The 21,788-nt window shown below is 39.3% G+C and overlaps 11 protein-coding genes across 11 annotated transcripts; 4 read left to right on the plus strand and 7 right to left on the minus strand. All coding sequences in view use genetic code 12, as the record gives it.

Annotated features, from left to right (window-relative positions):
* Positions 1–180: 180 nt before the first annotated feature.
* Positions 181–3,361, plus strand: DASC09_048460 (uncharacterized protein; the record flags this gene model as incomplete). The annotated part of the gene is made up of 2 exons (XM_064998445.1): positions 181–1,390; positions 2,091–3,361. The coding sequence occupies 2 exons, from the start codon at positions 181–183 to the stop codon at positions 3,359–3,361; spliced, it is 2,481 nt and encodes an 826-aa protein (XP_064854517.1).
* A 363-nt stretch (positions 3,362–3,724) lies between these two features.
* DASC09_048470 (citrate (Si)-synthase) lies at positions 3,725–5,137 on the plus strand (the record flags this gene model as incomplete). The annotated part of the gene is made up of 1 exon (XM_064998446.1): positions 3,725–5,137. One exon carries the CDS (start codon positions 3,725–3,727, stop codon positions 5,135–5,137), a length of 1,413 nt encoding a protein of 470 aa, XP_064854518.1.
* A 535-nt stretch (positions 5,138–5,672) lies between these two features.
* On the minus strand, positions 5,673–6,725 carry DASC09_048480 (Pex14 protein; the record flags this gene model as incomplete). The annotated part of the gene is made up of 1 exon (XM_064998447.1): positions 5,673–6,725. The coding sequence occupies one exon, from the start codon at positions 6,723–6,725 to the stop codon at positions 5,673–5,675; it is 1,053 nt and encodes a 350-aa protein (XP_064854519.1).
* Positions 6,726–7,458: 733 nt separating this feature from the next.
* DASC09_048490 (uncharacterized protein) lies at positions 7,459–7,683 on the minus strand (the record flags this gene model as incomplete). Its single annotated transcript, XM_064998448.1, has 1 exon — positions 7,459–7,683. One exon carries the CDS (start codon positions 7,681–7,683, stop codon positions 7,459–7,461), a length of 225 nt encoding a protein of 74 aa, XP_064854520.1.
* Positions 7,684–7,688: 5 nt separating this feature from the next.
* On the minus strand, positions 7,689–7,988 carry DASC09_048500 (uncharacterized protein; the record flags this gene model as incomplete). The annotated part of the gene is made up of 1 exon (XM_064998449.1): positions 7,689–7,988. The coding sequence occupies one exon, from the start codon at positions 7,986–7,988 to the stop codon at positions 7,689–7,691; it is 300 nt and encodes a 99-aa protein (XP_064854521.1).
* Positions 7,989–9,564: 1,576 nt separating this feature from the next.
* DASC09_048510 (uncharacterized protein) lies at positions 9,565–12,225 on the minus strand (the record flags this gene model as incomplete). The annotated part of the gene is made up of 1 exon (XM_064998450.1): positions 9,565–12,225. One exon carries the CDS (start codon positions 12,223–12,225, stop codon positions 9,565–9,567), a length of 2,661 nt encoding a protein of 886 aa, XP_064854522.1.
* A 1,387-nt stretch (positions 12,226–13,612) lies between these two features.
* Positions 13,613–14,290, plus strand: DASC09_048520 (glutathione S-transferase family protein; the record flags this gene model as incomplete). The annotated part of the gene is made up of 1 exon (XM_064998451.1): positions 13,613–14,290. The coding sequence occupies one exon, from the start codon at positions 13,613–13,615 to the stop codon at positions 14,288–14,290; it is 678 nt and encodes a 225-aa protein (XP_064854523.1).
* Positions 14,291–14,687: 397 nt separating this feature from the next.
* Positions 14,688–15,100, minus strand: DASC09_048530 (Pbi2 protein; the record flags this gene model as incomplete). The annotated part of the gene is made up of 2 exons (XM_064998452.1): positions 14,688–14,888; positions 15,077–15,100. 2 exons carry the CDS (start codon positions 15,098–15,100, stop codon positions 14,688–14,690), a joined length of 225 nt encoding a protein of 74 aa, XP_064854524.1.
* Positions 15,101–15,395: 295 nt separating this feature from the next.
* On the minus strand, positions 15,396–16,208 carry DASC09_048540 (uncharacterized protein; the record flags this gene model as incomplete). The annotated part of the gene is made up of 1 exon (XM_064998453.1): positions 15,396–16,208. One exon carries the CDS (start codon positions 16,206–16,208, stop codon positions 15,396–15,398), a length of 813 nt encoding a protein of 270 aa, XP_064854525.1.
* A 1,266-nt stretch (positions 16,209–17,474) lies between these two features.
* DASC09_048550 (uncharacterized protein) lies at positions 17,475–19,025 on the minus strand (the record flags this gene model as incomplete). The annotated part of the gene is made up of 1 exon (XM_064998454.1): positions 17,475–19,025. The coding sequence occupies one exon, from the start codon at positions 19,023–19,025 to the stop codon at positions 17,475–17,477; it is 1,551 nt and encodes a 516-aa protein (XP_064854526.1).
* A 240-nt stretch (positions 19,026–19,265) lies between these two features.
* SEY1 (dynamin-like GTPase SEY1) lies at positions 19,266–21,605 on the plus strand (the record flags this gene model as incomplete). The annotated part of the gene is made up of 1 exon (XM_064998455.1): positions 19,266–21,605. One exon carries the CDS (start codon positions 19,266–19,268, stop codon positions 21,603–21,605), a length of 2,340 nt encoding a protein of 779 aa, XP_064854527.1.
* Between the last annotated feature and the right edge of the window lie 183 nt (positions 21,606–21,788).

Consider the following 21,788-nt stretch of genomic DNA (forward strand, 5'->3'; position numbering starts at 1 on the left):
TACACCGTATTTTTGTACAGCAGTTCTTCAATATATTATAATAATCTTACCAAGAGACCCTATAAAATTGATAGGATGGTACTCACTTTTTAATTTTTTTGTTTGAGGTTACCGTTTTTTTTTTTTTTTTTTTTAACCCCAATAGTAGAGAATAATAATTATAATATTGCCATAGAGAAGATGTATAATTGGATCCCTATTATTGCAGCGACCAGTCTCTGCTTATCAACAGCTTCTGCGGTCCCCATCGATTTAGTAAAAAGATACGTTGATAATCCAACCGCCAATTCTAGCAACTCATCAGTGTATGGTCAATCAAAGTTCCAATCAGTATCCGAGAAGAATTTGGCATCAACTTACTACTCTACCGATTCCAATGGTTCCAAATACATTCAATGGAATTTCACCGTCACCAGTATGAATGTAACCCAATCAGTGTCCTCGAGTAAATTGAAAGCAATTTCTGTTGACGATACAACTTCGAGCAGCAGCAGCAGCAGTGCTAGTAGCACCAGTTCAAGTACTGCAAACTCTGCCATTGATAAAGTCAGTCATTTTATGGGAAACCTTTTGAAAAGAACAGACTCCGAATCAATGACCATTGAAAACCAACAAACCTTCTACAGCGTGGAATTATCAATGGGGTCAAGAGAACAAAAAGTCGAGGTGTTGTTGGACACAGGGTCCGCCGACCTATGGGTTCCTACTATGCAACTTTCCGAGGATCTTGGTTATTTCACCCCAGCGCAATCCACCAGCTACAGAACCATTTCCACCGGGTTTTCTATTACTTATGGCGATGGTACCCATGCGTATGGAGATTGGGCTACCGACGTGATAAAAATGGGAGATATCAGTGTTACTAATGTGACCATGGGGGTTTGCAACCAGGTCACTGCCGCGCAAGGTGTCTTGGGCTTGGGATTCCAAGGTAATGAAGTAGCTTCTAACAAATACCCGAACTTCCCAATGTTGCTTCATAGCCAGGGACTTCTTGATACCATTAGCTACTCGTTATATTTGAATACTGCAGCAAGCACCTCAGGGACTATTTTATTCGGAGCCATTGATACCGAGAAGTATGAAGGGGACTTAGTGAAATTGCCAGTGCTTCATATTAATGATGGTGGGAACCCAACTGCAGTTCCAGTTGCATTCTTTGTTAATCTTGTTTCCATCACCGGCCAGACCAAACATAACATTCCGACTCTCTTCACTAGTGACGAACTGTCGTCATCATCATCATCGGCTTCGGTTTCACATCCTGCTTTATTGGACTCGGGAACCACATTGATTAACGCCCCTAATAGCGTATACAAGGCAATTGGTAGTGCTTATGGATACCATTTACCAAAGCTTGGTTATGTCGAAGCCTGTGATCATTGGGATGGTAAGAATCTTACTTTTACATTTGACCAAGGGGTGGAGATTTCTGTTCCAGTTTCCCAGATCATGTATCCTATTACCAAGACAAATGGTAAGAAATGGACTCTTTTTGGAAAACCAATGTGTTCTGTGGGGGTCACTGATTCTGGTAGTCAGAGCATTTACATTTTGGGCGACTCGTTTTTGAGAAGTGCGTATGTCCATTATGATCTCACTAATTCTCAGGTTGGGATGGCTCAGGCCAAATATACTGATGCCAGCAATATTGTCGCAGGGGTTTGATGGTTTTGTATTTCTTTTTGTTAATTGGAAGTTGTTAGCTTTATTGATTTATAGATGTTTTGTTAATTTATAGATGTTTTGTGTTATATATATAGATTTTGGGAATGTGATTTTGTAGGCCAGGGTCTATTGTAAGATATGCTTTATTAATGAGGGTATGAAGTACTCACTGGAGATTTAGTACATCATAAAAGATAGTTATTAAACACAATAAAGAGGGATAATAAGAGAGCACATATATATATATATATATATATATATTATAATAGAGTATAATGAAGGAGAGATGTTATCGTGTGCACGTGATCAATACCACTAATCGCACCCCACAAAAGCACCTTCGCGTCGCATTTTTTTTTTTTTGTTTACTTTCAGGTGTATAAGCAGGAGTACTGCACTTACTCTCTGTTTGATTTTTCAAGAAATAACATCCTTGCTGAATATGTTACACATGGACGATGAGCCTGCCTGGCACCCTAAATCTCAAGAGAGATGCTTTGTGTACCATGGCCCGGTTCTTTACGATTCGACCATCAAGTTTTTACACCAAGCGAATTCCGAAGACATCATTGGGAAGAAGCAAGAGGCGTTCCTGTTAAAAGAACAAGTAGATGGTAACAAGATCCACGGGCTTCCATCGAGATTAATGGGGGTTGAAGCATATTATATCCATTACAAGAACTGGCCCAAAGCCTGGGATGAATGGGTGGATATCAGCCGGATGCTACCGTACAATTCTGAAAATATCCGCAAGTGCAAAGAATTATTGGCCAATGCCATCAATAGTCGGGGAAGGGTGGAAATTGAAGTCAGTGAAGATCGGTACCGGGACGAAGCAAACGATAGTAGGACCAGCAGCAACGCTCGGACCCGGACCAGAACCAGTAATAGTAAGGATAGCCTGACCCTGGAGAACAGTGATGACCAAGGAATCCAAAAGTTTTTCCCTAGTAGACGGTTGGATGATGATGATTCCTTCATTAAAATCCAGCGGTTTTTAGTGAAAGCACCATTTATAATTGATATTCCCCAAGTGCTTCGACGGAAGCTTGTTGGTGATTGCCAGAATGTTAAGCTCCGAAACATGTTGGTGAAAATTCCCGTGAATATCCTGATAATCAAGATTTTGGACAGGTATACGAAATACTATGCAGCTAAGGTAAGAAAATTGGAAAGCTCAGGTAGTTGGAGTGGCAATTCTGGAGGCAGTAATAGAAGGGTATCGACGCGGGTATCGAGGACGGTTGAGAACGCCAGAGCCAATAACACTAATATCACCAACGACAACAACTTCATGGTGTACTCGGAGTTCTTATCGGAATTTGTTGACAGTATCAAGAAGTTTCTTATGAGGAGTTTCCGCAACTTGGTGCTCTACGGCTTTGAACATCAACAGTTGGATGATTATCTCAAGAAGAAAACCAGGGCTGATAAATCGACAGTGATCCTTGAGGCCTATGGCATCGAGCATTTTTTGCGGTTCTTGATGATATTGCCCAGCTTGATTTGTGAATATCTAGTTGATGATCAGGCCAGGGAGATTTCCAAGTTCTTTATCCAGAGCATTGTGGATTTCGTCAGTTTGAAGCGTGAGGACTTCTTTCCGCTTGATAAAGGGATCCAGGAGGATTTGATCGATGATAATCAGGGGAATTATTACAGGGCGCCTGGGAATTACAAGGTGAATGCATGAAATGAAATGATGATTTTACTGGTTTGTACTATAATACTAATGATATTAATAATAATATTAATAAGAAGAAGAAGAAGAAGAAGAAGAAGAAGAAGAAGAAGTAGACGTTGACGCACCCCGTCATCATGCAGCTGTAGGCATTTGAACGCAATAATCACAGGGCGTAAAGAATTCTCGCGCTCCTATAGGCCAACGGCGGTTCGCGGTGCCCCGGGGCCAATTCGGGGCTCCAAGGCATGACCATATAAAGAGACATTAAAAAGTTGGAGGATTAGGCGTTCTTTTTTTTTTTTTTTCCAAAGAGATTCTGATTGCTGAGTTCTTTGTTGTAGCTTATTTTTCAACTTATTAATATATTTCAAAATGGCTTCTTTGAGAACCGTTTCCAACCGTGCCTTGCGTACCCAATTTTCTAGATCTAACACCTTTATCTACAATGCTTTCAGATCTTATGCCACTAAGGAAAAGACCTTGAAGGAAAGATTCGGGGAAATCTACCCAGAAAAGGCTGAATTCGTCAAGCAATTCAAGAAAGAACACGGTAAGACCGTCATTGGTGAAGTCTTGTTGGAACAAGCTTACGGTGGTATGAGAGGTATCAAAGGTTTGGTCTGGGAAGGTTCTGTCCTCGACCCTGAAGAAGGTATCAGATTCAGAGGTAAGTCCATTCCAGAAGTCCAAAAGGAATTGCCAAAGGGTCCAGGTGGTCAAGAACCATTGCCAGAAGCTTTGTTCTGGTTGTTGTTGACCGGTGAAGTCCCAACCGAAGCCCAAACCAAGGCCTTCTCTGCTGAATTGGCCGCCAGATCTGAATTGCCAAAGCACGTTGAAGAATTGATCGACCGTTCTCCATCCAACTTGCACCCAATGGCCCAATTCTCCATCGCTGTCACTGCTTTGGAATCCGAATCCGAATTCGCCAAGGCTTACGCTAAGGGTGTCAACAAGAAGGACTACTGGACTTACACTTATGAAGATTCCATCAACTTGTTGGCCAAATTGCCAACCATCGCCGCTAAGATCTACAGAAACGTCTTCAAAGACGGTAAGGTTGCCCCACTCAACAAGGACTTGGACTACGGTGCCAACTTGGCCACCATGCTCGGTTTCGGTGACAACAAGGAATTCGTCGAATTGATGAGATTGTACTTGACCATCCACTCCGACCACGAAGGTGGTAACGTCTCTGCTCACACCACCCACTTGGTTGGTTCCGCTTTGTCCTCCCCATACTTGTCCTTTGCCGCTGGTCTTAACGGTTTGGCTGGTCCATTGCACGGTAGAGCTAACCAAGAAGTTTTGGAATGGTTGGAAAAGCTCGATTCCGAATTGGAAGGTAACATCACCAAGGAAACTATCGAAAAATACTTGTGGGATACCTTGAACGGTGGTAGAGTTGTTCCAGGTTACGGTCACGCCGTCTTGAGAAAGACCGATCCAAGATACACTGCTCAAAGAGAATTTGCCTTGAAGCACTTGCCAAACGACCACTTGTTCAACGTCGTCTCCACCGTTTACGAAGTTGCCCCAGGTGTCTTGACCAAGCACGGTAAGACCAAGAACCCATGGCCAAATGTGGACTCTCACTCCGGTGTCTTGTTGAAATACTACGGTTTGACTGAAGCTTCTTTCTACACTGTCTTGTTCGGTGTTGCCAGAGCTTTCGGTGTCTTGCCACAATTGATCATTGACAGAGCTTACGGTATGTCCATTGAAAGACCAAAGTCCTTCTCTACCGAAAAGTACGTTGAATTGGTCAACAAGCTCAAGAAATAAGTCATTTCTTCTTGAAAGCTTTTAATTAATTTTTTGTCGCTATATTTTCTAAAGGACTACTGAGTAAATAACTTTTTAATATGAATAAGTATATAGGTTATCTTTTTTTTTTTTTTAATTTTCTTCTCTAAAATGAATATTCACGGTTTTAGCTTGATGTTGATAATCAAATAAATGTTCGAGGAGTGTTGGAAACATTTATCAGGACAACGTAGTTATTTACAGTGAAGTTGTTTGTTAGTCCAGAAATTTATTTCTCTATCACAATATTTATCTAAATATTACATTGACGTTGAGGTGGGATTAAAGATCACTGACGGCCCCCTTTAACTTGTTTTACATAAACTAGAGTGCATTTCCATTGACGAATACTCAGCATTTTACATTCGATTAAAATATTAAATTAAATTAAATACACTCATATGCTTTCATAAATTATTTTCAATACAAAACATATCGTGGCAGAATATAATAATTTATAATCAACTATTGAACAATACCATAAAAAATTCACTAAAAATAATCATCAAATCAATCAATTATTAGCCAACTGCCATGCTGGAACCCCACTTCTATCAATGTCATCTTGACTTCTATTACCACCAATCGAAGAAGCAGCATCACTGTTCTTCACTTCCGGAGCTGGAGATGGTGTTGCTGATTGCGATTGTTTCAACTTACTATTCTTCAAAATATCAGAAACCGAAGGCACAGAACTTACCGATGGAATCCCCCTAACAGAACCACCACCATTAGGAAGACCATTTGTAGCCCCATTATTCGCAGAAGCATTAGCCGAGTTTTCATTTAGTCTTGATGCCAAAAGTTTTCTAAGAGAATCAAGCTCGTTGTTGATATTGGTTAATTTGGAATCGACTAATGATTCAATCGACGAGTTCACCATCTTATAATTACTTTTCAAGTGATCGATTTCCAACTTTATCAATGTCAAATCATCATTGTTTTTGTTCAACACTTTTTCAGAATCCAATACTAATTGATTTACCTTGGTGATGGCCTCATCCAATTTTTCGGAATTTTCTTTATCGTTCTGCACGAGCTTAGAGTTATGCGATTCCAAAGAATCGAGTAATCCTTGAACTCTTTCAAATTCCTGGTTGATTGCTTCCTTATCCTTTTCTAGTTGGTTGAATGATTGTGGTAAAACACTAGGGACGACGACATTCTTGAACACATAATAAAGACCATAACTTAAAGAGATGGTGGTGGTGGCCATGATGAAATAATCTTTCCAATCTCTTGTAGGAATTGGAGGAGGAGTAGCAACAGACATCATTGATGGGTTGAAATCAAACAAAGTAGAAGATGATCCGGGACTTCCATTACTTACTGTGTGATTATTGTTATTATTGTTATTATTACTATTATTATTATTATTATTATTATTATTATTATGATTGGCCTGATTGTTATCAGAAGAACCAGATAACGCAGCGTTTATTTCATCGTCATTCAATCCTTTAGACTTCAAAAACTCAATCTTCTTCTCCAACGGGGCGTTGAAGACCTGGGGGTTTTTTAAGAAATCCGCAGCCTTCTCCACAAGATCCTGTCTTACTCCCGACATTTTGAATAATAATCAGATGATGATTGCAATTATGATTGAGATCTCCCATCATCACTTATCGCCTCCACTTTTTTTTTTTACCGGATGGGTTAATAACCGGAATGGTTACCCGGTGGCATGTATAAGATAAAACGTCAAAACTTTTGTCACTGTTCTTGTTGAGGATCTGGTCATAAGAAAGCTTACTTTTGCCAGGAGGTGTCTGATCAAGGCCAGACAGAAGTTAACCAGAAGGAATAATTGTCTTTGTTTTTTGGTCTTGTTATCTAGTATCCCCTTCTCCCATGTAGTCTAGGCTTATTTAGGTGTCGCTCACTATATATGCATATCTAGCCAGTCGTGCTGTTTAATCTCTAGCATTGTATTATCTTAAGTAACTAATAAACTTATTATATCTAATTAAATTATTATATCTTAATTCTTATCTTATCTTTTTTTTTTATTCATAACTTCAAATATATATATATATATATATTAGTATGGAGTTATATATCGAGGTTCATCCTAACATGCCCACAACCAGAAACCAATTATTGACCAAAAATCTAAAATAACAACAAAAAGCAGAACAATAATAATCAATGAGCCACAGATTGAGAGCCATCATTTTCAGATAATCTAACCCCTAAAACTCCTTTTGGCTTTAGGAGTTTCGAAGTAGGATCATCGCATTTACCGCACGCTTTACCATGGAAATCCAACATGTGATTAATTTGGTGAACACATAGGTTGTTTAGCTCATTGATACTCCCAGGAGAACCCGCAAGATAATATTTCCTAACTCATCAGGCATTTGCTTTAATGCCGTAACATCGTATTTGAGACTACTGTTGTACTCCCATGCTGAACATATGTTGTTTTCTATCTTATTTTGAACGTGTTGGAGGTCACAATTCACGACAACCTTTGTCGGTTCTAAAGCCATAAGATTGGGCAATTGCATTGATCTTCTCGACATTTTTTTTATTGCAAAATGCAATAATTTCTCCAAGGAATCTTCAAGGAGTCCTTTTCCATAATTTCAATGAACTTTATTCCTATGTAATTAAGAATTTTGACTGGGCGAAGGGGGGGCACTGGGACTGCATATCCCATTTCTAACTCATAGTGGTTCAAAATCTCATCAATGGTCTTTCCATCGAGACCCCAACACCTCATTGATTGACATATCACCACTACCAACATGAGGTGCTCCTTAACTGTGCATGTTATTAGGGAATTCGATAATTGTAGAATTGAGTCGTAAAATCTCGATTCGGGCATTTGATTCTCCACTCAATATATTCCAAGTCACATCATACCCTAAATAAACAAGAAGAGATTCTTTCTTTCTTTTGGTTCATGCTTCCAGTAGTCGACAAATTATAGAATTTCAAAAGTATATCGAGTTGTTCCATCTGCATTATATCCACAATAGACACTACAGTAAGGAAAGGGGGGAGGAATGATTCACAATTTTCACGTAATTCATCATCATAATTGGTGAGATATTTCTATTTTTGGAGGAGAAAGTATAATTTAATTTAATCGGTCTTTATAATTCTTAAGATCTTCAACATCTTGATCCCCGTCTCATATGGCTGATCCAATTCGTAATCTTTTTATGTCAATACTATATTATCAGGAATATCGCTTTTCTCAAAAGTAATGTTTGCCCATGTTGGGATAAATGATACCGATAAAAAAAAAAAGCAAGGGAATGTCGTCAAGAGGGACCTGATCAAAGAACAAGAAGAAGAAGAAGAAGAAGAAGAAGAAGAAGAAGAAGAAGAAGAAAACACCCTCCCCTCCTCCCCTTGGGAACAACAGTGGTTATAATCTCATATCACAGCAATATTATATATATCACCGCAACATTATTAAAAACAACTTACTTCTTTGATTTGCTCATGCACGCGATACAAACTTTCATTTCCAATCGAGCATCAAAAAAAAAAAACAAAAACTAATCATCTCATTGATGATTAATATTAATTCAATTGAATGCAAAGAATACCATTTTACACAAACTTATTTGTTGGTCAGGTGCACCTTGTAATTAACTGAATTTTTTTTGTATAATATTCGCGGTATTTGGCACATCTAACTAATATTTAATGTCTGCAACTCAAGCATGCGCCCTTTCTAAAGAACTTTTTGCCTATGATCTGTACTTGATTCTTTGGATCGTCATTCTTACAAATATTTTGTTTCTAAATTAGTATCAAGAGTTAAAGTCCTCCGATGTCAAAATAACAACAAAAAAAAAAAAAAAGGTTGGAAATAAAATTTCATTTCTCTAAATTGGTATCAAGAGTTGAGGCCCCACAATAATAAAATGAAATAACAACAACTAAAAACAAAAAAAAGTTTCAAATAAACAGAGAAGGGAACGAAAATATAACAAGGATAAAGAAAGACAGAAGATAGTGATAATGAGCAAAAAGCCTTCTGGCGTTTCCATCGATCTGAGTAGGATTAAATGTCAAAATATAGGTTTAGGTATAATATATCTAAGAAAGTAGAATAAGTATAGTACAGTGGTTATTTTTGATATCTTGTGGGGAGATGATTATTGGGTGGAGTTCACGAAGTTGACGATTAGCATATCAAGTAAAAAGACTATAAGGAATTGAAAATGGTGGGATGGTATTGAAACCGAGCAATGTTATTGGATCATGGAGTTGAAAGTAATGATGAGGTAAAAGGGATGGGTCTGATAGAATGATGTTGAAACCGAGCAATGCTATTGGATCATATAACCCAAAGTAATAAATGAGACAAGAGGGATGGAATGAGGAGAAACAAAAGACACGAATGTATATGAATGAATTGTTGCGCAGCTTCCGGACTATATCATTTAGTAATAATGACCCTGGTTACCATTTAACGTCACCCCAGGCATAAGACCCTTGACACGCCACCTCCAGCGGAACTTCTTCTTGAATGTCGACCATTCCTGTTCCAAATTTAAGTTCAAAAGCGACTGGTGTTTAGTAAGATTGTTAGCACCGCTTTTCTTGGATATTATCGAGGAAGCAGTATCAGCTTGGGGCGGTGGGGATGCGTGGAAATATTTGAGGAGGTTATAGCTGCCGCCATTATTATTATTATGATTATTATTATTATCTTTGGAAGTCGGGGTCCCCACGAAGGAAGAAATATTACTGCTAGCGGCGTGTGAGCCAGTGTAGCTATCGAGCTGCTTTTGAAGAGTTCCTACTAAATCGTTGGAGAATGGTACGGTGCCCATTTGATTTTCTTTGCCCAATGCGGTAGAGAGCAATCTGGTGGTTGATGGTTTGGTAATTAGCGATCGGTAATATTCTTGGAAATCTTTCGGAGTTGGTGCATTCTTATTGATTAGTCCGCCTCTATTTTTCCGCCGCTGCTTAGGAAGGATGATCAGCTCGGTGATCATTGAACCTCTAGTCCGAAGACTGCTTTTACTGAACACGCTGGCGGAGTCCGGGAAATTGTTGATATCTTGAAGAATATTATTGGTATTGACCTGGGTGGTGGGAGCTGGATGATGAGCTTCAAACCCAGCATTAGGATCAAGAGCAAACGTACGAGCCGTCTCGTTCCCAATATCCGTGGTGGTATCACCATCCGCTACCGATTCATCGGGTACTGGTGGAGCAGCAGCAGATGATTCCATAGGGTCTTCTAATTCATCATCGCCGTTATTCAAAAGTAGCACAAGTTTGAGGATTTTTTCGTACATCTTGACGTTCCGCGAGTATTCACCGTTTTGTTCAATGAACCAATCGGTAGAATCCTGGAATCCTTGGGAATTTCCTGGATTATTATTACTCAATTCAAGCGCCACAAGTTCTGCAAGGTGCACCAACTGATAATCCTCATTGAAATTATCATCATTGTCATCACTGACTTGTGAGCGATCGATGGTCATGGAGCTGAAATCGTGACGGAGTTCTGAACTGATGCTAGTGTTTGACAGTAAGCTCCTGGTAGAGATTGCATCACTGTTAGAAACCTCGAGTTTGATGTTGTGAAGAAGTTCGGCAATTTCATTATAGACGTCAGTACAATTATCACAAACAAAGATTTTAAACTTGCAGCCATCCTGGATTAACGAGGAGAGATCATATAATGGTTTATCACAAATCATGCAGTATTTGAGCGATGCATCATGTTCATCTGCCACAAGACTGTGGATTGAGTCCAATACTGACGCTGATCTTTTTTTATTGATAGCCGACGAGTCAAAACTGTTATTTCTCGAGCTTGTGGCGAGCATGAGGTTCTCAAACGCGGTGTTGGAGGCAGCAGCAATATTATTGATTCTCTCTTCATGTAAAATTGGTAATTTCCTTTGATTGGTTCCCAAAAAATCCCCACTGTTGTTGCAGGGATTTTCGGGAGTCGTGGCCATGGAATTTGTACCGACGTATGACGCTGAATTGGGGTCACTAATGGTAGGAGAATGCTTTTCTTTTGAAAGTCTGAAATTATCAATGGGACTTGGGTTCCTTGTTTCCTGGTTATGAATAGATATATCTGTAGACGAGCTGACGGATCTAATGGAATCCTTCATCAATGAATTATTAGAAATCGTGCGGTTCTCATTATTTTTTTGAGGTGCTTGATTGAATTGGAAATCCACCGATTTAAATTGCGCCAAACTGTGATTATCAGTAATATTATTATCAATGTTTTCGCAATCCAACAACTTGATGGCTTTATTCAAATACATCAAACTTCTCTTGTTGGTCATGGTTTTCTTCGGCGGTTTTTTATGTGATGTCTCATCGGCAGAATATTGTGGAAATGATCTCATCGAGCGGATGGAATTATAAGTGATTTTCAATGCGTCATCCACCAGATTATCCAAATACTCCTGTGCCAAATTGCCACGAGACTTTTTTTTCAACGGCCGTTCTTCTTGTTGATGCTGTTTTAAATCAAAGATGGATTTCTTAAGGTTCATGACGCTGATGGGTCTTGAAGGTCGTTGTCCAGGGATATAATCTTCAATTAGCACGATTGGATCATTGCGGGACATCACGACTTTCGGTTCCTGCCCAGAAAGAAGATCGGTATTTCTGCGTTTTTTGGGAGATGATTGCAGCATCAAATTCTCTGTCAAGTTGGCGATCAACCCTGTCAAAGTTTGCGAGGATTTATTGGGGTTTTCCAAATGATCATTGGACTCAAAAGAGATATCAACGTTGCTGGAATCGGTCAATATTTGTTCCATGTTAGAGATTGACGACGAAGGTGGTGGAGCAAAGGCAAACGATGTCAACTTATCATCGAACATATCAAGCTTTGAGGGCTTAGTACCTAGTAGTATATTATTGTCATGAAGGGATTGTTTGTTTTTGGCTCTCATGTATTTTTGATTTCTCAACGACTGGAGCTCCTGCGGCGACACTGGAGGAAGATCCATTGGCTCCCATTTCATGGTTGTTGGTTGATTAGGATCCTTGAAGGATCTTTCAGACCGTAGACTCTTTAGGCCAGGGTTAGAGCTTGCCAGCACTTTAAAGTCCATTCAATGATAGTAATGAAAAACGGCCGAAAGTGAAGATACGATATGATATAAGATATTACTCAATGATTTGTGCCCAGGCTTATTACAACAGTGTTGGATAGTACTGCTAACCCCCAAGAACCACAATAAAGCTAAAAAAAAAAAAAAAAAAAATTGGGTAAAACGAGATCCAATACCCGGCGGCAAGCACTTTGTCCTGGATGTATATGATATCACAAAAGAGACGGTTAACGCGGTGGCTATCTTTTGTGGTATGGTATTTTGCAAGAAGAGGAAACAAAACAATTGTGTTGGGGACCGTGGTTGCCATCAACAATAACAATGTTGTTGTGTACTCAACAACAACAGCAACAGGCAGGCAGTCAGTACAGACAACAATTATTATCATCACAATCTCGCGCTGTCGCGTGTTTATGCAGATGTATGCAACCATCACCACCTAATTAGGCAATAAGCACATGAGATCTCCACCTCATCTCCATTTGATGGTCCGAGTCTTCACCAAAAGTATGCCGAAGAACAGGCTATAAAGACACTAGTGGGATGTCTTCGCAGTGGTAGGCCTTTCAGAGGAAGGGAAATAAATGAGTGAATAAATGAATGAATGAATAAATAAATAAATAAATAAATAAATCACCTGGCGATCAAAAAAAAATTATATGTGGGAATATCCGATGATTTCGCAGCCGATTGATGGATGCTCAACATCAATTTAATTATTCCCAGTAAAGAGACCGCAGGATATCAAAGACCAGTGGCATTTAAAGATATATAATATATATTTATGGTAGATATGAGTTTATTTATCCAATTATTAATCAATGACCAACTGAAACGTTCATCATACCACCATGGTGGAAAATCCCACGGTACACGTTTTGAGGACACAAAGAGATCCATTCAAAGAAGGGGGGCTGATTGTGTTTTGTTCTTTGGTAGGCCATTGGTGATCCAATGAGAATCACCAAAGATATCCTCTCGTAACCCCAACGGCCACAAGAACAACAACAACAACAACAACAACAACAACAACAACAACAACAACAGCCACCCCATCCAACAAATCACCGGACATCGTCCTTTATCACCGATTTGACAGACACGAAGATCCCAACAACATAAAATGTCGTTCGTTGACTGCGCAGCGGATCAATCGTGGGCGTCCCAGACAGGGGTGCGGCACCCGATGGCCATCATCCCGCATCAAAAAACTTTACCAACCGCTGCTATAATAATGGCCCAGTTAGCCCTCTTTCTTCCTCCTCCTGTTGGCGCAACTTCCATGCCAGTATTATTATTATTATTATAACACTATCCAATCAACAACCTTTTTTCTCTCTCTTTTTTTTTTCCTATAGACATCATCATCCAGCACAAAAAAAAAAAAATGACGAGCCAACCTACCTCCATCAAGCTCTACACTTTCAAATCCCCAAACGGCCAAAAAATCTCGATTCTTTTCCGACTTCTCGGGATCGATTTTGAAATCGTCAAGGTTGATTTGACCAAAGGTGAGCAGAAAACCCCGGAATTCAAAAAATTGAACCCTTCAGAGACCATTCCTGTGGTTGAATTCGTCGATAGCAATGGAGTCAAACAAATCTTTGGAGAATCCGCGGTCATCATGAAGTATTTTCTCGATCACTACGATACCAATTACCAATACCATTATCCGAACTCCGACCCGTTGTTCTACGAACAGTATCACTGGGAAATCTTCCAGGCCGCCACCCTTGGTCCTAGTTTAGTGACCAACTTCATTGCCAAGTTGACCAATGTCACCGGAGTGGGGAGAAAGGAGTTCCTTAAACGAGTCAACAAGTATTATGACATCTTGGATCAACAAATTGCAAAGAACGGGACCGGATACATCATCGGAGATAAGCTAAGCGCCGTCGACGTCGCTTTCTATTCTTGGGCCACCATGTATCCCCAAACCGCTGAGAATGATTGGGATAGTGTTCCAAATATCAAGAAATGGGTTGATCTTTTAAGTGAACACCCTGCGATTCAAAAAGGCACTGCCGACGTTAATGATGCCTTTCCAGACTTTTCGTTTTCTTAGATAGATAGTTATTATTAGACTAGAAAAAAATAAAAATAAATAAATAAATAAATAAAATAAAGAATAAAATAGAGCGTTTAATATTTCACTATCATTTCTTTTCCAACTTTTTTTTTCCTGTTGTTTCATTATTTTTAATATATTAATAGACTGATAACATTATTATTGAATAGTAGAACGTATACATTATTGGTTAATAAGTGTACCAACCGATGCTTGGTGTATGTATGTATCTATACTCTTACATCTTATCAATATTATTTATACCTTCTCTATTGGAGAATCAACTTTTATAACACCGTTATATAAACCATATATAGGTATAGGACTTTTATTGCTCGCCCTACCTCTGGGAAATACACCAGATAAACCATACATATGTGCACCGAGTCGTCAATCAATTAATGTGAACCTCTGAGTCCTCTTCGACAGCGATAACGTCTGGGAATTTGCTGATGGCAGCAGTATGGATTGATGGCAACTTCACGGTAAACGCCTTGATGAGCTCAAATTCGGTGGTGATGACCCCACCCATCTTCTTGACCTCGTCCTTGATTGTCGCAAGCTTGTCATCTGGGATGGTGTCACGCAAGGAAATCTAAATCGACTGGTTAGTAACAAACGAGAGGAGAAGAATAGGAATAATAATAATAATAATGATAATGATAATAATAATAAAATGTCAATTCAGCTTTGTTGAACCGAGGTAACTTGTTGTTATCAAGCAAAGTAACATCTTGACGTTTGCCTTCAAAAAGATAAGATCTCAGATAAGAAACCACATACAATATAACTTTTAGTATCGCTCATTGTGCTAGGAATGCTCTTGGAATGGATAAATTTGATCTGGATAGTCTTAGAAAGTGAACGAAACAACGTGAATGACAAAATATAAGGGAAATCGCCAATATATCACCGCTGTTTTGTGGAACGGGAGAAAGAAAGAGCAAGATGAGATGAGCTGCTGCTCCCTGTTTTTTTATTTACGTCTGCACGGCACGGCACAGGGTAACACCCTGCTGGCCTATTGTTGTTTTAACTTGTATTCACACACCCATCAATTATCTAAATAATATGACGTTATATATATATATATATATATATATTACCATGATCTATAACCTCCGTCAACGGTAACTGTGGTCCCAGTAACATAATTGGAAGCATTAGACACCAAGAAAATGATGGCACCTTTGAAATCATCCGGAACCCCCAAATGACCAGCAGGAATCCGTTGCTCCATCTTTGTGTTTCTTTGGGGATTCTCGTAGATTGCCGAGGTCATGTTGGTCTTAATAACCCCCGGGACCAACCCATTGACACAGATTCCCTTGGATGCCCATTCATTATTGGCGGCTTGGACAAGCGAGTGGATGCCCCCTTTAGAAACGGTGTACGCCGAGCAATCGTGCCCACCTTCAAAAGAATACAACGAACAAGTACAGACAATTTTCCCCTTGATGTTGTTATCAATCATGTGGGCCCCCACCAATTGGGTTAACTTGTGTGGGACTCTCAAGTTGACGTGCAACACCTCGTCAAATTCCGAGTCTGGATAATCTTCAAAGCTATGGAACTGATTGATCCCAGCATTGTTGATCAAGATGTCGATCTTGCCAGTTTCCGACAACTCAAGGGCCTTGTTGAAGATCAACGGTTCAATTTCCGAAATCTTTAAAGTCGACAAGTCTTGGGCAATTGTAGAAACCACTAGATCTTGGTGGTGGTTTTCTTGGGCAGCGTGTTTTAAAGCAGCAATAAGTTTGCTAGGATCGGTTGAAGGTCTATGAACAAAAATGATTTGTTTGGCCTTGAATTCCGCAAGGGCTTCTGCCATAGAGAACCCAATGCCGTTGGTAACCCCGGTGATCAAGACGATTTTTCCTTCCAAAGTAAAGAGTTTTTCTGCAATTCCCATAGTTAGTAGTGTTTTTGACAAAGAGATTAGAGTAATTAGGTGTGACTGAAGAAGAAAATTTTTTTGTAGTAGTGAATAGTAGTTTGTGTGTGTGTGTGTGTGTGTGTGTGTGTGTGTGCGTACGCGGGTGTTATATATTTATAAATCTTGATTATTAATTGAAATTATATACTAATAAGAGATAAACCTAAAAGGGGAAAAACGTAGAGGAAAAAAAAAAATAGAAAGAAAATTCAAAATCTCCTGAAACTAGGAACTGTGGTATTGTTGTCCAATTAAACTGATCCGAATAGTAGGAACTGTGGAGGAAGCTAGGGGATAGATACCCAAAGCATGGGATGTTTCTGCATAGTGATGTAACAAAATCAGAGGATTAGCAAATATCAAGAAAGAATGCTTCATCACTTTGCTCCAATGGGGTAATATATATATATATATATATATTACACAATATGTTGCCATTTTCTTTGGTTTTAACACACTGTTCAGTTATAACCGTGTTTTATTTTTACTGTGGACTTTGGTTTTTGATTTGGTGGTCAATAATTGTGGTTGGTCTATAGTCTTAATTGACCCCAATAATGCCTTGATATATGAACATTATCGTTATCTAACTAATCTTTGTAGTTTCATAACTACTTTTCTTGTATATATATATATAGTGATTTTTCTTTGTCTTTGTATAAATCCTTTTAGTGATTTTTCTTTATCTTTGGACTGGCTTCCTAATGAACAGCCTCGATACTATCTATACGCCTGATCGACATTGAAATTAGAAGTATACATACATCCATCCTTCATTTCTAAAGTAACAACACCATAACATAGATAGCATGGATAACAGAGAATCATAGAACAAATAACATTGGCAATGCGAGAAAAAGAAAAAGAAAAAGAAAAAAAATAACAATAAAATAATATTCATAATATACAAAAGATTACTATACAAAATGCGAAAAAAAAAAAAAAAAGATAGGAAAAGTACTAAGACTAATAAATGAATGGATCAATGCAATGAAAAGAGTGGTTTGATTAAACACCACAATGTATGGGTATCAAGAAAAAGAAAAAGCAAAAATAATAGAAATGGCAGATAAAAAAGGCAATAAAAATGGTAGAAAAAAATGACAGACAAAAAAAAATGATGGTAATGATGGTAATAGTGATAAACAAAAACAATAACAATAATGATATAAATAAAATAATATACAATAATAATTTACAAAACTTTTTCAAATTTCACAGTCCCCCTTCCTAATAGATTTTTCAAAAACGCCTTGGTGCCTTGATGGGATTTTTCGGGCCTTTAGCAGAACGATTTCTTTTCCTGGAATTCAACATCCGGTGTTTCCCAGGCTTCTTCGAAGGAGATGTTTGCGATTGTGATTTAGACATTGGTTGACTTCCAGTTTGTGAACCATAATTAGACTGAGATGATGGCAGGTTTTCTTCCTTCAATGGCGACACAAATGGCGGTTCATTAGTGGTGGTTTCCCTCTTTGGCGATGGACCCAATAACTCATCGTCCGATTCATCAATATCGGTGGCCACCAGATTCAACTTTGGAACTTTCGAGGCATTAATATCTGGGATATCAATATTCTTTTGCTTCATTTGCTTTAGTCTTGGAGATGCAGGGGACTTCACCACCCTTGAGAATTTATCATCATCATTATTTTTCACGTGGAAATTTTCCGAGAATGACTGCGACAAATGCTCCATGTTTTCTTTGCCGTCGAGATTGGCACTTTCCATCACTAAGCTCGTGGTGATTCTTCGTTTTTTGTAATCCCCAGTCACGGTCTCTTTTTTGAATGACCCATCGTTATTTTCCGATGTAGAATCAACAAAATCCGCCAGAGCGCTACCGGCTCTAGTGGTATCTTTTGGTTGTTCTTGTTGCTGAACCATGCCATTGTTCTCATCATTTTCCTCGGCCAACGGTAAAGTCCCGTCAGTGACCAACGAATCATAATAATGGTTCGAGTATTGCCAAAGGTACCGGTTCATGCTCACGGTGTTGATCACCGACCAGATATTGTTGTGATACATGTTCAATTGCCCCTCGTTTTTCGCAACATCCCATTGCTTGGCCCATGATCCATAATCAAACTTCGTCAATGCTTTGGAGCGCTCGACGTTCTCCCTTCTGGCGTACTTTAAAACATCGTCGTCGCCGTGCAATTTACTAATGATGTCTTTTAAATTCTCAATGACCCGGTCCTTCCCATCAATAACCAGTTTCAAATCATTGAGTTGGAGATCAAGCCGATGGGAAATATTAAACAAACTGAAATTCAAGTACTTAAGCAAATTGGACCCGACAGACCGTGATAATCTTTCCACGTTGAAATCCCACTTGAAATCCCCACCATTAGCCACAAGGGTCAAATAAAGATCATCGCATGGGTCTTGATGCTTGTTGTTTTTTTGCAAAATGAGTTCCAGCTTATAAAGCTGTTTTTTTTCGTCGGTGGTGTTGTATTGTTGGAACAAGCAGTTATCCAACAATCCCAAAAGCTCTTGGACGTGTTGTGGTCCCGATAAGACAAAGTCTCTAGCTGCGCCGATTTTGATGACATCGTCATAATGGGCGGTCTCGCACCATACGTTGACGAAATCCGTCAAATAGAACTCGTAACCTAGGAAATCATCCCTATAAGACATCGAGTAATAATACGGCTCGATCTTCCTATCAACTTTCAAAAGTGACCAATTTATGGGCAACGGGAACGGCATTTTTGGAATCGTTGGCTGCTGTTGTGTGTCTTTGTGATGGACCTTTCGTTTCTTGCGAGGATTATCATCAGAGGACATTGCTGAGAATTAATTATTATTATCTTGATTGATTTTCCAGGGGTGCTTTGACGGCCTTCCTATCTGAGAAGGATGAGATGACTTTTTTTTTTTTTTTTTTTTAAGGCAAGAATTCTGGCCACGTGAGGATGAATACAACAAAATTGCCAATTATCACCAACAATTATTATTATCATTATCATCCTTTATCAGTTATCAGATCGATTGGTTTTACCATCATTATTCTCTGTCACAACCAGCATGTCCACTAATCAACCGTCACAGGCGGTCCAGATCGTCAATGAAGACCAGCACTTCAACAAAAACATCTTGTCGTATGTCAATGGCATCACCACCAATGACATTGGGCTCAATTACCACATCATCTCAGTGTTTGGTTCCCAATCTACAGGGAAATCCACGCTTCTTAACGCCCTTTTTGGCACCAAGTTCGACGTGATGAACGAATCCAAAAGACAACAAACCACCAAAGGGATTTGGTTAGCGTATGCCTCGCAGATTGCCTCAAAAAATGACCACATTGTCAATGATCCACAAACGAGTCCTACCAAAAACAACAACCATAATAACATTCTTGTGATGGACGTTGAAGGTACTGATGGGAGAGAACGTGGTGAGGACCAAGATTTCGAAAGAAAGGCGGCGCTATTTGCGTTATCGACCTCCGAAATCTTGATTGTCAATATTTGGGAACACCAAGTGGGATTGTACCAAGGAGCCAACATGGGGTTGTTGAAGACGGTATTCGAAGTGAATTTGTCATTGTTTGCCCATAGTAACCCAAAGAAGTGTCTTTTATTGTTTGTCATTAGAGATCATGTCGGGACTACTCCGTTGGACAGTTTGAGCCAGGTGTTAACTGAGGACATCACCAAGATCTGGGACAGCTTGAACAAACCAAAGGAACTAGCCAATGCGAAATTGCTGGACTATTTCGACTTGGGGTTCACCTCGTTGTCCCACAAGATTTTGAAACCCGAAGAATTTGTCAGTGACGTGGGGAGATTTGGGGATGATTTGAACGACGGCGGGGAAAAATACTTCAAACCACAGTATCATAAAGAAGTGCCATTCGATGGGTGGACGGTGTATTCTGAGAATATTTGGGACCAGATTGTGCAAAACAAGGAATTGGACTTGCCAACCCAACAAGTGTTGGTCTCGAGGTTCAGATGTGATGAGATCATTACCGCGTCGATGGAAATCTTCGACACCAATTTCAAGCGTGAATTTCCAAATTTCGACGGGAAAAACTTAAAGATAGCCGGGGATATTCTGGAAGTGTTTAGCGGTTTGAAGAAAGAGCCGCTTGAGAACTATGATAATTTGGCTTCGAGATATACCAAGAGTGTGTACGTTGAGAGAAGGAAACAATTGGTGGAAAAAATCGATACTCAACTCGGACAGATATATAAGACCTATTTGAGTAATATCAAGAAATCGGCGCTTCAATTGTTTCATGATAAAATTGTCGAATTGAAGCTGAAAAAATCACCATTCACCGAAACTATGGACACTGCCAGTGCCACTGGGTTGCAATACTTTAATGCCAACGTGATTAAAGACAATGCAAGTTTCAAGCACGATATTGAACTAGAAGAGTTGGAAAAATCGTTACAGGAGTTGGTGGAATCTCAAAGAACAAGAGAAATCAAGTCGTTGAGCGGGAGAATCGCCAAAAAATTCAATAGTGAGCTCAAGCAGAAAGTCAGCTATTTACTTAACTCCCCCAATGAAAAGACCTGGGACGAGATTTCCTATGTATTTAATGAGCTTGTAACTAAAGGCTTGGCGCCATATAAAAAGGGCAGCGGCTATGATTTTGGGCTTGGGTTGACTCCACAAAGAAACGAGAGATTCTATTATAAATTGAAGAAAAACTATTGGAAAGCTTTTGGAACTATCATCCATGATTATTTGAGTGAGGACAACGTGGTGAAGATTCTTAGGGATAAGTTTGAGGATAAGTTTCGGTACGATGAAGAAGGGATTCCGATGGTGTGGAAGAATTCTGTGGAGATTGACATTCAATACAAGAATGCCAGATCTGCGGCATTGGCTTTGTTACCGATCCTTTCTTTAGCCAAGACCAGTGACAATATTGAAATTGTTCCTGATTTACCAGACGTTGAGATTTCTGGGGATGATGATGTTGATGAAGAAGAAGAAGAAGATGATGATTTTGACCAACTGGAATTCGCGCATATTTTATCGGATATTCAACAAAATAATGTTTCTGGCAAGTTTAAGAAACAGATTGACATTATTTACATTGATGCTAAACGGTCGACTATCCAATCGATCTCGTCTATTCCATACTGGATCTACGTGGTGATTGTGATTCTTGGATGGAACGAGTTCATGGCGGTGATCCGCAACCCATTATATTTCACCTTCTTGTCGATTCTCTTGGTGGCGGCGTATTTCATCCATCAATTGAATTTGTGGGGGCCGGTGAAGTTGGTGGTGAGCAACACCATCAACGAGACTGCCAAGGTGTCGAAGGCGAAGCTTCGGGAGATTTTGGTGGAGGAGCATGAGCCAGCTGAGTCGATTGCTATGAAAGATTTGAAGGAGTGATAATTATTTGCTATTTATATATATATATATATATATATATATATATATAATATTATTGTTATTGTTATTACGTACCGTGGGAATGGATCACCATCATCATTACCATACATACCATAAACATGTGACCGTGCACGTGTCAAAGACGGCACCACTATCATCACGCGGCAGATCACGTGAGAGAGG

Source organism: Saccharomycopsis crataegensis, assembly GCF_037102585.1.
Source record: "Saccharomycopsis crataegensis DNA, jcf7180000000085, whole genome shotgun sequence".
NCBI classification, from domain to species: domain Eukaryota; kingdom Fungi; phylum Ascomycota; class Saccharomycetes; order Ascoideales; family Saccharomycopsidaceae; genus Saccharomycopsis; species Saccharomycopsis crataegensis.